This window comes from Cryptotermes secundus, unplaced genomic scaffold (genome assembly GCF_002891405.2).
Source record: "Cryptotermes secundus unplaced genomic scaffold, Csec_1.0 scaffold359, whole genome shotgun sequence".
Classification (NCBI taxonomy): domain Eukaryota; kingdom Metazoa; phylum Arthropoda; class Insecta; order Blattodea; family Kalotermitidae; genus Cryptotermes; species Cryptotermes secundus.
Window position 1 is genome coordinate 30,644 of NW_019742559.1, and position 16,643 is coordinate 47,286.

The following is a 16,643-nucleotide window of genomic DNA, read 5'->3' on the forward strand; positions in this document are numbered from 1 at the left end:
CTATTTGACAGGTGTGGTACCAGTACCAACTGGGCCACAAGAGAGCCTTGTTCTGAAATCCCCCACTCTCTGAATGTTAAATGTCAACTAACAACATCCCAACCATTTCCAGCATAACCTCATATTTAGCAGAAGACATTTTGCACAGTACACAAACCACTTTACAGTACTTAGTTTCAATATTACTTACACTATTATTGCAAAATTTCCAGTCCACCCCACAATCACTAAGCAATGCTGATGTTCATCCCGTTTAATGTCGTAACCTTAAAAACATGGTCACATACCGGAAATATTTTAATTAGTCATTTAAGAGATTTCCAAAAGGTAAGAATATCTGACATACCATATCATAGCTATACAAAAAGAAATACTGTACCAATATCTCGGGCCACAGACTTGAAATTTAAACTTCTGTTGACAATTTGCCCACTTCCTTTAGGCAACTTGCCTCTGACTAGTACAAAGGTTAGGAATGAATGGAATCATACTTCCATTCCTCCACATCATGTCCTGTGGTCCTTAAGCATGGGAACTTCTCATTCGTTCCCTTTTGAGGAATAAGTTGACCATTATAACTGCGTCCCTTCCCTAACTTGCAACATTAAACCCTGTAACAAAAATTTGTGGTACAAATTTAGGTGCATAATCAGCTTAAGGCAAAATAACCCATGAATATGGAAACTGGATCAAGGTACTCAATATAAGACATATGTAAAATTATGCAGCCCTTTAATTCAATACAAGGCAGAACAGACAGAATATAAAAGGTTATGAACGATATAGGAGTTAATTCCAAAGGATATAAACAAATAAGCCCAAGCAAATGAATCAACTCCAACACACTTCTTTATGGGAAGGGACTGCCACCATTACATACATTTCCACCTAATTTTCCTCATGAACTATGGAAAATTATTCAGAATACCTGAAATATTATGATATATAGAAGTTTTGTTTCTGCTCAGAGCAAGCAGTAACTCTGCATTATCAGAATGATTAACATTTTGTGCTAAATGGTCTTGGATATGACAATGAGAATAAAGTGAAAAATAAGAAAACAGGTAAGTTCATGACAATATAAAAATGGTATTTTAGGTGTTTAATTGTCATCTTCAACATCAACTTCCTGCTCCTCATCAAACTCTGCGTCCTCATCGGCAGTTGCCTCCTGGTACTGCTGGTACTCAGACACCAGGTCATTCATGTTTGATTCTGCTTCAGTGAACTCCATCTCATCCATGCCCTCACCGGTGTACCAGTGCAAGAAAGCCTTGCGCCTGAACATGGCTGTGAACTGCTCTGAGATACGCTTGAACAGCTCCTGGATGGCAGTCGAGTTACCAATGAAGGTTGCCGCCATCTTCAGTCCTCTTGGTGGGATGTCACAAACGGCAGTCTTCACGTTGTTAGGGATCCACTCAACGAAGTAGCTGCTGTTCTTGTTCTGGATGTTCAACATTTGCTCATCAACTTCCTTCATGGACATGCGTCCTCGGAAGATAGCTGCAACTGTGAGGTAACGGCCATGCCTTGGGTCACAGGCAGCCATCATGTTCTTTGCATCAAACATCTGTTGTGTGAGCTCTGGTACTGTCAGAGCTCGATACTGTTGGCTACCACGGGAGGTGAGAGGCGCAAAGCCTGGCATGAAGAAGTGGAGACGTGGGAATGGAACCATGTTGACAGCAAGCTTACGGAGATCGGCATTCAGCTGACCTGGGAACCTTAGGCAAGTGGTCACACCAGACATAGTGAGGGACACTAGATGGTTCAGGTCACCATACGTGGGTGTCGTGAGTTTCAGCGTCCTGAAGCAAATGTCATAGAGGGCCTCATTGTCAATGCAGTATGTTTCATCAGTATTTTCAACCAGCTGGTGGACTGACAAAGTCGCATTGTAAGGTTCAACGACAGTGTCTGATACCTTTGGCGAAGGTACAACGGAGTATGTGTTCATTATCCTATCTGGATATTCCTCTCTGATCTTGGATATAAGCAATGTACCCATGCCAGAACCAGTTCCACCTCCCAAGGAGTGGGTCAGCTGGAAGCCCTGCAGACAGTCACAACTCTCTGCCTCTTTCCTTACAACATCCAACACTGAGTCGACCAGCTCAGCACCTTCAGTGTAGTGACCCTTAGCCCAGTTGTTGCCAGCACCACTCTGACCAAAAACAAAGTTGTCGGGTCTGAAAATCTGACCGAAAGGCCCGGATCTGACAGAGTCCATTGTGCCAGGTTCAAGGTCCACCAAGATGGCGCGGGGTACGTACTTTCCACCCGATGCTTCATTGTAGTAGACGTTTATTCTCTCCAGCTGAAGGTCGGAGTCACCGTGGTAGGTGCCAGTTGGGTCGATACCATGCTCATCAGAGATAATCTCCCAGAACTGCAGACAAAAAAGTACCTAGAATGAACTATGAGGTCCACCAAAACAGTCATTCATAAATCTAACAATTCCTAATCCATTAATGCATGCACCTCCTTTATTTTTGCGTATTTCTGACCACAAGTTTCAGACAGCAATAATCCAGCCTGGGCTGCCTGGAAACAAAAATTAATGAAAATTTCAATCATAGTATTAATGCAAATGGTAAACAACATGAGAAACTTTAAAATGGCTGAAGTCCAAACACCACAACTGTATTCTGGAATTATTTCTTTCACGAATGGAAACACAAGATCTATTTCTTGTTCCAATAACGTTGTAAGCAAATGCTGATAGGATTATCATTATGGGGGCATTTATAACAAAACGGCATGAAATACTGAAGATGCACTGGGCATGTGAAATAGAATAGTGGGGATGCAAGTCAGTTCACAGTAATGTGCTACACAATTGTCCAATCTGTCTCTTTTCACCACATAACTGATCATGCCCATTACGAATGCATATATAAATGAAGTCCTCAGGAACACCAAGAACGATTTTACTAAACTGACTTACAGTGACAATAATACTCCTCACACCACAATGGCTGATCAGACTTGCATATAACATTTTTTCCTTTATAAATCAATACTACTGTATCTCTCTTCATGTAGATAAATTACGAAGTATGAATGTGGTAAGGGGTACACTTGTGTGGAGAAAACTACATACATGAGCAGGGATGTGAACATGTAAAATAAGTTGTTTTGCTAGCTCACAAAGAACACTTAATTCTTAAATGCTCCTATGTATTTGGTTTGAAACTCACTTCAGACTCATGGGCAGGTTACACTAGTTTCAAAACATGATAAGACCCATTTTCTGCTTACTTTAGTAGCCAGATTACACAATCAGGGCATCAGCAACATGCTTCCTATTCACAACTTCTGAACTACAAACTACATATTCTACACCACAAACAACTTTTAAAATTAAATCAGCCTTGCTAATTCTCAAAATACAAACTAAATATTTAATGTTCCTTCACATCTCATTCAAAATTTGCTTCAAATTCATGCAGGAATGAATGCTGTTTCAAAATGTAATGAAATCCATTTATTGAAGAAAGCAGTCTTCTGGGATTTGGCACCGTGTATATGTGGTGTTAACCGACGTTTCGGAGGAACGTATCGCCTCNACATCAGTACAATGTTCATTTCCGAAATACAGCACATCTACATTTTCCACGTTACAAACATTTTCAGACTAATGGGAAAGCTTGGGGTTAAAATCATCAGCCTTGAAATATCATGTACCCCCCCTCTCCTACCATAAGGAAATACATATTTTGTCACAAAGGGCTCAATTATATTTAATACATCGTTTTCCTTCATGGAACGAATTTTCAAACCTTATCATAATGCATTAATAATAATTTTAATAACGCAACCCAAAGAACATATTATCTCCTCTTGATATAAACTTCATAATCTAACCTGGTTATATCACATATTGCACCACTGAATGGTTGAAAATAAGTAATGAACATTCAGAATCAAAAAATCAGCTATTTATTACTATATTTTAAGTAGAATACAGTTTTGGTAGTGTTAACAGGAATGTCAACTTGAATGCCATATGATAAATTGGGCATCTGTGCTCAGACATTTGCATATATGCCTGCCCTGTACACCACAGATTAAAATTAAGAGTAATTATGCGAAAAATGTGTTTATGTTATGATCTTGAAACACCCTTAGAACACCAGTTAGCCTATACCCAAAACTCTCGGCTGGTAATGCACCACTGCATGGTGGTTCAACTTCCCTGCACTGCAAACATTTAGGCCTGCTTCCAGTTCGTTTGCATAATACTGATCAATGGGATATGACACTGTGTAGTCTGGTCCAAGTTTACAGATGTTTCAAAGGACCATAGGGCCTTCATCTTCAGGGTCAATGTCTAAACCAGCAACAAAGTTAGTCTTGCTTTGCCTACCCATGAACTCTGAAGATGAAGCCAATATGTTGCTGTCTAAAATGTATGTGATCTACCAGGCTTGAGCCACACCCCAAAAAATTGAACATTTCAATCACTTCCATAAGTACCCCAAACTCTCACCAAGTAAACATGTATTTATACACAAGAAAACTAACCCACCTTTTACCAACTTACTGCAATACAGTAAACCCCCAACTTGCAAGGTCAATTCATTCAGAAGGTTTCCACATAAGCTGAAAACTGTGTTATGTCTATCAGTTCTAATATGACATTTTTTATGCATGAAGCTGACCACACCTCCATCTAGTACTGAGGTGAAGAATGGTGGAGCTATACACCCACTTCCCCACATATCTTCATAACAAACAAACAAACTCCTGATTTTAGTCTGCAAGCGAACTATACCAGATTTTTTCTGAGAACCAGTGGGTCTGGAATGGGGTGCACTCAGACTCGTGATGATACCTGAGGAGCTATTTCAGGAAATAGTGGCTCTGGTCTAGAAATCCGAAATTAATGGCCGTGGGGATTTGTTACGCTGACCATGCAACACCCTCTATCCACAAAAGTTGGTACTAAACTTCGCCAACAAGCGGTGGTCGCTCGGTCGATCTTCATAACAGTGCACAGGGGCAACTTTATTGCATATGGACCCTGTATATCTGATACTAATGACCATAGCAGTCAAAGTGCCTAAACTTAAAGAACTTGCATATCCATGTATCTACAGAGTTATGTATGTCAGGGGCTTACTGTATTTACACAAGATTCTGATTTATAAATATATCCACACCATTCACAGATCCTCATACATTAATAACAACAAAAGCAGCAGCAGCAAGAAGTTGACCTGGAAACTCCAAATCCTCTAGAGCTTCAGAATAAGTTTGGCAGATGTTGGCAGTACACTGTGGTTTAAAAGTAGAACCACAGCCTCAATCTCTGAAATGGAAAGGTTCGTGAAGGGGTATTTCAAATGTCTGCCTTATATGCAACATCAAAGCTCCAACTTACTCTAGTGTAAGCTGTATTCTCATTTTACAGAAATACCAGTAAATGCTGAGCTCCTTCCCCGCATCATAGTTCTGGTCTTGTGAACATGAATCAACATAAGGTATGAATTCCGCCTTGATCACTGTTAAATAAGGTAACTTTGGGGGGGGGGGTCATTTCACCTCAGCACTGAAAGATAGTCAGGGCTCTGCCTGCCTGACCCCAGTCCACAATGCCACCATTTGATAGCACTGTGGAGACCCCAGAACTATTCCAGAGAAAAACTCTTAATGCCTCTCCAGGGATTCTACTCACAAATATTCAGCCTATGGCCAGTTACTAGATCCCCAAGTATGGTCTTCTGGGTTGTAATGCCATGTAATTTGGAGTAGTACATTACCTCCACCTTCAGGGTTGAAAAGCAAGCAAGAACACCAATAGAAGTATGCTGGAAGGCCCACCCTGTCACCTGCATCTGCTGGTTTCTTGCTTGACTTACCCTTCTGCCCGAGAGCCGTGCCATAGAGCCGTGCCACAGCTCAAGCGGTTAGTCACTGGCTTCCCACCGCGGCCCAGGTTCGATCCCGGGTCTGGTCAAGTGGGATTTGTGGTGGACAAAGTGGCGCTGGGGAAGATTTTCTCCGAGTACTTCGGTTTCCCCTGCCAATCTTCATTCCACCAATTGCTCCACAATCACCCTCACCTATCATCTGGGGCTGGTACAATAGGCCAGATGTGATCACAGTACAAGGGACTTTTTCCCACACCAATAGCAATAAAAAAATACTCTTCTGCCCTGAATGTGGGTATAATGTGCTATTCCAAAACGCCAAGCTCTCTCCAAACTACATAGTGTAATAAGGCTAAAGAATGTAGTCTTCATAATCACCACTATCATAATGTCAAACCCAGCAGACTGTGGTTTGTAGGAGTGTCAAATTTTGAAAATAATGCTTTGTTACTGAGATTATACATGCTGTGAAGGTCATCCCAAGAATCAAATGAGACTTCTTAGGCATTATGGTTCTCCTTTTCCAGGATTAATACAATGAGCTAACAGCAGCAGCAGTAGAAGGTGAAAGGAACACTGTTCCAAGCCCATAGACTGGGTCACGGTCCTTCCTAATAAGGGATCAGCTGCTTGCCCAGCCACAAAATAGGTAATTCATGTAAACCTGAAGGTTCTTACCACATGTGTCTTTCAGCTTATCAATGACTGCTGCATGGAACTTATTATGCCATATCAGTCTATGCACATGATGGATTTTCTATAAGGAACTAAGAGGATCTGAGGAGAAAGAGGTAGTGGTCTGTCATTAACTCTTCTACACTGAACCACATACCACACCTCATCTTTGGATATGAACTGTTAAGACCGAAACACAATTTTTTTTTATATATTTGGATATACACAATTTTCTGGAAGGGCTTGAGGAGAAACTGGTAGTAGCCCATTCCACTCTTAATCCAAATTGAATACTACATTATCATTTATTCTGACAGAACTCAAAATCGTTTTCGAGTTGTAGTGTCACAGTACTACTTTGGTAACAATCACGTGGCGAAACTTCCTTACAGCGGCTGAACGAAGAATATCGGTATTCGTTCCACTTGCTAGTCAATATTTAATATTCTTTTATTTCAAATCTGCTCATTGGAATGACAAGGAACAATTCTGGATGCAACTCGAATTTGGAAATGCATGGAACCTTCTCAAACTTCTGTCTGTATAGCATCATCTAAATATAATTTCGAAGAGTATATATTCTGACGTATTGATCTAACATCCGACAACACGAAAACTACGAAATACTAATGTGAATAAACGGTCTCTGGGCTAAGATTCGAATATGTACATCACACAAAAAGGGGGGGGGGGAGAATGTCAACTACTACAGCGCGTAATCAGGTTTGTCTAGACCTTTTTTTCATAATAAAGTAACTGATTCTTTTCGAGAACATTCCACAACCAGAAGCGTTGTAATACGCCAAGGCAGGAAGCGGTGACAGTGCCAGCCAGCCAGCCACAAAATATTACAACAGGGTAGCAGAAACCTCATAGAAAAAAAACGTTTCATTTAAGAAAATACTTTAGCAAAATTAAAAATATACAAACACAAAAATAAAGACAACCAAAGACCCCACCAAACTATATACACGGCAATTATGGTTAAAAGTTCTTTAAATTGTCTTATACATTCAACATATCTAAATCTTTACCTTAGCACCAATTTGATTGCCGCACTGGCCAGCCTGGATATGTACTATTTCCCTCATTTTCTTCTGCTGCTTCTTTTACAAACCCTCAATTCTGAATACTTCGACCTAATTCAACAACACACGCCTGCTGTCGCGTCCCCTTAAAGAATTTCTGAGTCTACACAATCGACTGGAAGCGACGCCCTTCCTGTAACCTAATTGGTCAATTTTCAACTGCTATAGTGACGCAATTCAGAGCAGCCAAGCTTCAAGAAAAGTCACTAGCAATTGCAGGAATCGCGATACGTTAGGTCCAACAACCACATTTTTATTTTTTAAATTTGCTACTTCTCTCTTTTAATATTAACGTTGAAAATGTCAATATAGGAGGTACAAATGGATGAAGTCGTAAGTGACATGTCAGCATAACATTTATAACCGTCCCTTCCACTGGTTTAGCAAGAGTTTTTGGCTACTAAATGTAACCAGGGCCACTCTGGTCATGACGGTCGTGACCGGTCGTGACGGTTCTCACCTCTTACAACACTGCTGCTGCTTCCATATCTTCGGCTATATACAGGTGCTCCAACTCTCTTCTTGTTAACAGTCCGACTACCTTCCGTAGATTCGTTGTGGAAAAATGTGGGTTCACTGCAGGCAGCCTCCTCGATGCCTATGGTGTGGGGGTGGTCACCGCCACCGTGAATGGCCGGAAAGGGAGAATACCGAGAGCATCCCAAGATGCTGCAACTGTGAGCTGAAAGATGGGGAATCACCGCATCCAACCAACTATAGGGGCTGCAGTCATGCGAAGGAGGAGCTGAGGCGAAGGAAGAACCAACGCATGACAAATCAAGGGTCTTCAGGAAGAACGTTCTTCTCCAAATATCCAACAGCCGAGCGGACGTTCGCCTCTGTTCTACACGGCTCGGTGGAAGCGAAGCAACCCTCAGCGCAGCAGAAAGCGTCTAAAAGTCTCAAGAATCAACAAATTACCAACAAAGTTTCAGGTCAGTCAGTGCAGGCAAAAATTGTAAATAGTAATGCAACGAACGATATGTTCGTTGCCTTCACTATGGTGCAGCAGAATATGACAGGGCTCTCAGGTGCTGCATCAGAAGAGGAAAAAGTTGCAGTTATCACCAAGGCTGTTTTTAGTCTACTGAATCGCAATGGTGGTAACAGTCCACAGGCCTCTGAAATTTGGCATTGGGAGACAGGCCTATGAGCTATGAAAACAGATGCAAGACCTAAAAATGGATGTGGCCCTTTTCTCGGGGACACATCTGAAGCCACATATGAGATTCTATATTCCACATTATCATATATATCGGAATGATCGCCAGGATGAGCATAAGGGAGGAACTGCCGTTGCAGCAAAAAAGGGAATCCCACATACTCATGTTGACCTACCTCCCCTCCTTTCAGTGGAAGCAATGGGGGTCTGCATACCGATTGGTCATACTGAAATGCTGCTTGCATCTGTTTATAAATCTCCACTTAGAGCGTGGAGAGGCGCAGACATCACAGAGCTCTTAAACTTTAGAACAAAATCCATTTTGGCAGGTGATCTGAACGCAAAGCACCCTGTTTGGAATAGTAACGTCGCAAACCCTTCAGGTTTGAAGCTTTTAGATCTATTTGTTAATTGTAATTTTGAAATTTCGGCGCCACAATATCCTACCCACTTCGTTCCTGATGGGAGAGGTGATGTCCTCGACATTTTGTTCCATAAAGATGTTCGGCTCTCAGAGGTCAGAGTTCTGGACATCATGGATTCAGATCACCTATCTATAATGTTTTGCATTTTGGATCTTGTTAAAGCCAGGGAAATCTTGGATCCAGTTGAAAAATTCAAAGATTGGGAGCGGTTTCAAAGCCTCGCCTCTGCCCCTAGTATCCCCAAGAATAACAATTAATTAATGTATTGAAGCTGACAAAGCAGCTCGCGACTTTGCAGCCTCTATAGCGTCAGCATATAGGCTGTCGACAGAAACAACCACAACCACATTTCGTAATCACGGCCCATCTGGCTTGGACCGACTACTCAAGCACAAGCAGAGGCTCAGAAAACTTTGGCAAGAAACCTGGGATCCAGCATGCAAAACGGCAGTGAACTGGGTCACTAAAACTATAAGGAGAATGGTCCGGAAGAAGGCACTTGAACGGTGGGAAACCAAGATAGAGAACTGTGAGATTACACCTCGTGCAATATGGCCTATTGCGAAATCTCTCACAAATAGGGGTGGACCAAAGGTACCAACTGCAATTTATGGGCGAAAACTTGTTCAAGCCGCACAAACTGTGTGACACTGACCATGAACGGCGGGTGGAGGCCCGAGTCCAAGCTCTGCTGACTACAGTCGAAGAAAACCCCTCACCTAAATTTCGACCATGTGACGTCTCCAAAGAAATTCGATCCCTAAAATTAGGAAAGACCTGCGGAATTGATGGCATTCCAAATGAATGTCTCAGGCACCTTCCAAGAAGAACTCTCGTTCATTTAACGCATTTATTTAACCACTGTTTTCGACTCTGTCACTTCCCGGCACCTTGGAAGGAAGCCAGAATCATAGCTCTGCCAAAAACCGGCAAAACCCAAAATTTCCACAAAATTTACGTGCGATTAGCCTCCTCTCCACTACGGGCAAACTTTTCGAGAAAGTAATTCTAAGAATAATCCATGGACACTTAGAGGAAAGAAACTTGCTAAACACAAGTCAGTTTGGTTTTCGTGCGCGTCACAGCACGACACTCCAATGCATGAGGCTAACGGATCACGTCTCTCTTAATTTTAATAACAATATGTCGACGGCTGCTGTATTCTTGGTCATTGAAGAGGCCTTTGACACAACATGGCACCCCGGCCTACTATATAAGCTCACAGAGTTACAATTTTTGACCAGTCTCGTAAAGCTGATTGCTTCATTTCTAACAAACAGAAAATTTAAAGTTTCAGTAGAAGGCGAACTTTCTTCGCCCAGGATAGTAGCGGCAGGGGTGCCATAAGGTTCCGTCCTTGCCCCCGTGCTGTACAGCTTATATATAAATGATGTCCCCGCGGCACCTGGAATGCACATTGCTCTGTTCGCGGACGATACTTGTATATACGCAACAGAGAAACATGAGCGACGAGTTTTCAACAAACTCCAGCGTGGTCTCACTGTCGTGGGGTCATGGTGTCAGCACTGGAACATAAAGATCAATGAAGGGAAGACTCAGGCTATCTACTTCTCCAGAAGGCGTGGAATGCCTGAGGATGCCCTACATCTAAACGGACGGAACATCCCATTTGTAAATAGTACAAAATATCTCGGTGTCACCTTCGATAGGAGGATGACATGGAGACTGCTCGTAGAGAAAACCGCAGCCAAGGCCTTGGGCACGTACATTAGGATATACTCTATATTCAAAAGCAAGCATTTGAGCGCACACATTAAATTAATCATGTACAAAGCACTAATTAGATCAATAATGACCTATGCCTGTCCCACCTGGGAGTTTACGGCGGAAACTCATTTGATGAAACTGCAGCGCCTGCAGAACAGAATTCTCCGAGCTATTGGCAATCTTGACAGGCGCACACCGGTCCGCGATTTGCACTTGGCGTTCAAAATTCCGGTCGTGTATGATTACATAGCCGGTCACGGTAGCCGAGCGGTCTAAGGCGTGCACTGTCTTCGCTCGCTCGGAAGCCGGGATCATGGGGTTCGAATCCCACTCAGGGCATGGATGTTAGTGTACAGGTAGAGAGGCCTTGCGACGAGCTGATCACCCGCCCAAGGAGGCCTACCGTATGTCTAAGATCTAGAAAAACTGAAGTGAACGGAGAAGTTCATGGAGATAGGCCTAGGCCCACTGGGGCTGTAGTGCCAAGAAAAAAAAAATGGTTACATAACTGAATTATGCAGGAGGCAGGCATATGTCACCCTAAATCACGAAAATCCAAAAGTACGTGCAATTGGACAAGGAGAAGCCAGGCATAGGAAATATAAGAGGGTTAAACTTGGCGGCGGTCAGGCCTACGACCGTTCAAGTGTCTAACTGCTGTCTCGGATTGTTAAATAAATTGATGCATAGGCTGCTGCACATTCCTACACTGACAGATATCTCTGTACATATTAGTATTAAAATAAAAAAATAATATCAGTTATATTGTGAAGAGTGTAATGAGTAAAAAAAAGATGTATATATCACATTTCCTCCATAAAGTGTAGCAAGTGAACACCAATAAAAAAAGACCAACCACTCCTTTTATCGTTAAGGGGGACCAGCTAAGAGAGAGAGAGAGAGAGAGAAAAGTCTACACTCAGAACAAAACTATGGCCATGGGTCCCAGGCGGGGCCCGATGCCAAGAGTGACCGTGCCGGCTGATTGTCGGTAGTAAGCTTCTGCTCTGCAATCATCAGAATGATTGGTTAGAGAGGCAGGAGTGAGGTCGATGTATGAGAAATTGTCTGTTCCACAAGATTCGAGATTGGGTTGTGAAATTTGGAAAATTTTTGGTAATTGAAATTTGGATTATTTAAATGTGCGTAACTGAGTGAATTCTTAGTGTGTATTTTAGGCAACATTGCTTGTGGATTCAGTGTGGGCAGTGATTTCGTGTCTTAGTTACTTTTAGACTTATATATCAATACTCGGCTGGGTTGTGGAATCTGTAAGTGTCGAGCCAGAGATGGCTGGCGTCCCTGTGCCGGGGTACCAGGCATTCTGCGCCGTAAAACGTGCCGCTCTACAGGCCGAATTTAAAGAAATTATTAAGCAGTACCCCGACGCCGAAACGCAGCACAGGCGCTTATTCGACATCCTGTGCAACATTGAGGACGTGGCCGGCTTCACACCTGTAGCGGTTGGAGAGAGTGCCGAATGGGTGGCAATAGTCAGCGCCGCCGACGACAACAGGATTAATTACTGCAAGGCCCTCTCCGGCAAGACGCTGTTCAGTGCACTGTATGGAAACTACACAGTTACGCTGAACGAGCTAAAGTCTCTGGTAAAGGCCAGCGCACCAAGCACTAAAATTCCAGCCCGGGAGGAAGGCTTGAAAGAAGTCCGGAGGCAGAAACGACAAAGTACCGCTGAATCTGCACCGACTCCAAAGAAAGCAACGGCAGCTGTCGAAAGCAACCCCAAATCAGAGGTTACCACCAAGAACTACTTCGCCCCCTTCAGGGCGGAAACGATGGAAACGGACACTTCTGGCGCCGAAGTCACTACAATGGAGGAGGAAGCTCCAGTTAAAGCAGGTAGGCCTCCCCCGATAATACTAACGTCCACAGTCAATCTTATTCAGTTTCAAAGACAACTGAAAAATGTGGTCAAAGGCGACTTTGATTTCCGTAATACCAAACACGGGACCAGAGTCAGCACTAAAAGCATGGTGGATTTCGAAGCCGTCAGGTCTCATCTATCCAACAATAAACTTGCGTACTATAATTTGAATTGTTTCATATTTGGTCCGTTACACTATCAATCACAAATTGTCACTGAATAATCCGTCGAGTGTAACAACGTTCTCAGGTCACTTATTTATTTCACTCGCCTTACATGTTTCGGTTCACAAGGAACCATCATCAGAGGCACGTTACAAACACATGAAACCACTGGCGTTGTATTGTACACAGTATGTAAGCTGCGTGATCTGCTAAGTAAAAGTAAGCTGTCGGAGTGTAAAAGCACAACACTTTCTCGTAACGTTGAATGCATATACACCTCTTGTATTCCATCCAAAGAATGCCCTCAAATTGAGCCGTCAATGTTAAAATTTAAAGCTTAAAACATTTAAAGTAAAATTTGGCTTCTTCTTGTTGATTCGTCCCGGTGATGGGAATCGTCAACTTGAGGTTGTGTATGCTTTTGGTCGGATGTGTCTTACGCGTTGTGTGTTGTGTACTGTTGTGTACAGTGACAATTTGCGTACTATACCTTCTTTCCAAAGTCCCCAAAACCCATAAAGGCTGTAATCTGACACCTCCCTCACAATACCCCTGCGGAGGATATTTCTGATGGACTTGTGACCCTGGGATTCGATGTGGTTAGCGTCAAACAGATGACAACCACCCGAGGGTCGCCTTCAGAATAAAGGATAACAAGAAACCTTACCCTCTTCCTTATCACCCTACCCCGGATGGCAAAATCTCAGGAAATTTTCCAACTACAAAGCCTTTGCTCCTGCTCCATCCTGCCAATTATCGGGGCTGCAGACACGCGAAGGAGGAACTGCAGAAGAAGAAATCGCAGAGAGCACCCAAAACCACAACGGGAAGGGTGTTCTCCTCAAATCTCACTACCCCTGGAATCTCCTTCGCGGCGGCGCTCCGAGGCAGCACATCACAGGAGCAGCGGTCTCAGACTCAGACTCGTCAAGTTCCAGTGGCAGTTCCACCAGCAGCCACGAAACTGAGCGTCCCGGTCCCAGTACAGGAACAATGAGTCATTGTTTACATTCCGTACAGTACGGACAATACTTTGTAAGATGAGGCACGGACTAAACAATTAATATTAACATCTACATCACGAGCCTCCTATACAATCTTATATACAAAAAGAAAAAATATAGAATATTCCAATTTGTCCACGGGAACATACGAAATTACATAAACGAACGACTGATTCGATGTTATAAAACATCAAAATTTTATTCTTGTTTTACAATATAACTTCTGTTTTATATAATCTGGTTAATTGTATTTTTACGTCAGGTGTTTTGTATGATTAATACTATTCTATCCAGTTTAACAGTACTGCAGTTCAGTGGTGTATATATGTTTAACCTGATGATGGCTATTGATAGCCCTAACATGTAGCAGACCCGTAGCTGGGCATTGGCCTTGATACTTGTTGTGTTGTGACAGTTAATAAAGAGGTTGTAAATTGTATTAAATCTAATGGACCAAAATGACCACTAGAGTTCATAGGACCCTCAAAGTCATAGCATTTAATGCGAACGGCATTGGGAGGCAGCGCTATGAGCTCAGTTAACAGCTTCAAGACCTACACATAGATGTGGCCCTGCTTTTAGAGACACATCTGAAACATCATGAGAGGTTCTTTATTCCAAATTACTACTTTTATAAAATCGACTGCCACGCGGGCAGAAAAGGCGGAACTGCCGTTGCAGTTAGAAAAGGCATTCCCCATAACCGTGTAGACCTACCAACCCTTGTTTCAGTAGAAGCAACAGGGGTCTGCATACCAATTGGTAATAGCGAAGTGCTGCTTGCAGCTGTTTATAAATCTCCAGGCAGATTCTGGAGTGATGCTGACATCACTGAGCGCTTAAGCTTCAGACGAAAGTCTATTTTGGCAGGTGATTTGAATGCTAAGAACCCATTTTGGAACAGCAGAGTTTCAAACCCCTCAGGCTTGAAACTCATTGATTTATTTTATAAGAGTCGTTTCGAAATCTCAGCACCACAATGCCCCACTCATTATTCCCCTGCGGGAAATGGTGACGTGTTAGACATTGCGTTTCACAAAAATATCTGTGTCAGATGTCATCGTCTCTGATATTTTTGATTCAGATCACCTACCAGTAGTATTCCACATACTGGATCACGTTAAAATTAGGAATCTTTCGGAATCCATTGAAAAATTTACAGATTGGGAGCGGTTTCAAAGCCTTCCTTCTGAATTAATATCACCTAAACTAGAAACGAAGTCATGGGTAGAAGCCGATAAAGCAGCACGCGACTTTGCAGCCTCTTTTGCTTCGGCATATAGGTTGTCGACAGGTAAAGTTATGCTTTCGGATATAAACAACGATCCACCTGGTCTAGATCCTTTGATAAAATATAAGCAGAGGCTACGAAAATTATGGCAAGAAACCAGGGATCCAACGTGTAAAACGGTAGTCAATTAGGTCACCAAATCAATCAGGCGAATGACCCATAAAAAGGCACTTGAACGGTGGGAAACAAAAATAGGTAACGCTGAAGTCACACCTCAGAGTATATGGCCCATTGCGAAATCTCTCCTTAAGAGAGACAGACCAAGGGCACCAACTGCTATTCATCGTTCTTCTGGCCTTAAATTTCATCATTTTGAAAAGCCAACGAAATTGCCGTCTGTTTGGAAATTCAGTTCACGCCATATGACCTGTGCGACGAAAGCCATGAACAACGGGTGGAGGGTACAGTTCAAGCTCTGCTGGAAACCGTAGACGTCAACCCCCCTCAATGGATCAGACCATGTGATGTTCAGAAATTAATAAAATCCCTGAAATTAAAAAAGGCCCGTGGAATATACGGCATCCCAAATGAATGCCTCAGGCACCTTCCAAGACGACCATTGGTTCACCTAACCCATTTATTCAATCATTGTTTTCGGCTCTCTCATTTTCCAAATACTTGGAAGGAAGCAAAAATAATAACTTTACCTAAACCCGGTAAAGACTCGAAATTTCCTCAAAATTTATGTCCGATCAGCCTCCTGTCCACGACAGGAAAACTATTCGAAAAAGTAATTTTGAAATTCCTCCGTAAATATATTGAAGAAAGAGGCCTGCTCAACGCAAGCCAGTTTGCCACGACACTGCAATGTATGAGGCTGGCAGACCACTTGACCCTTAATTTCAACAATAAAATGTCTACGGCTGCAGTGTTCTTGGACACCGAAAAAGCCTTTGATACCACGTGGCACTCAGGCTTGCTGTATAAGTTATCAAAATTGTAATTCTCTAACTGTTTGACCAAGCTTATTGGGTCCTTTCTTTCTCAGCGTACATTCAGGGTCTTGATTGAAGCCGAAATGTCAATGCCGAAGGAAATGCAAGCAGGGGTGCCACAAGGTTCTGTCATTTCCCCTACTCTTTTCAACTTGTATATAAATGATTCCTCTCAGACTCATGGTGTTCACCTGATCCTCTTTGCGGACGACACCTGTCTGTATGCGACAGATCGCAAGGAGGGTTTTATTGTTAGAAAACTCCAGCGCGGTCTCAGCTCAACAGAGACCTGGTGTGAGCGCTGGAATATAAAAATTAATGAAGATAAGACCTGTGGGGGGGGGTGTTCTACTGCTCTCGTGGGTATGGACCACCTGAGTCTTGTCTTACTCTTAATGGACGAAATA

At 42.7% G+C, this 16,643-nt stretch overlaps 1 protein-coding gene across 1 annotated transcript; it reads right to left on the bottom strand.

Moving 5' to 3' along the window:
- Nucleotides 1-1,005: 1,005 nt before the first annotated feature.
- On the bottom strand, nt 1,006-7,787 carry LOC111873345 (tubulin beta-1 chain). The gene is made up of 2 exons (XM_023867993.2): nt 7,589-7,787; nt 1,006-2,392 (listed from the first exon to the last, which is right to left on the bottom strand). Exons 1-2 carry the CDS (start codon nt 7,643-7,645, stop codon nt 1,103-1,105), a joined length of 1,347 nt encoding a protein of 448 aa, XP_023723761.1. The 5' UTR covers nt 7,646-7,787; the 3' UTR covers nt 1,006-1,102.
- Nucleotides 7,788-16,643: the final 8,856 nt, after the last annotated feature.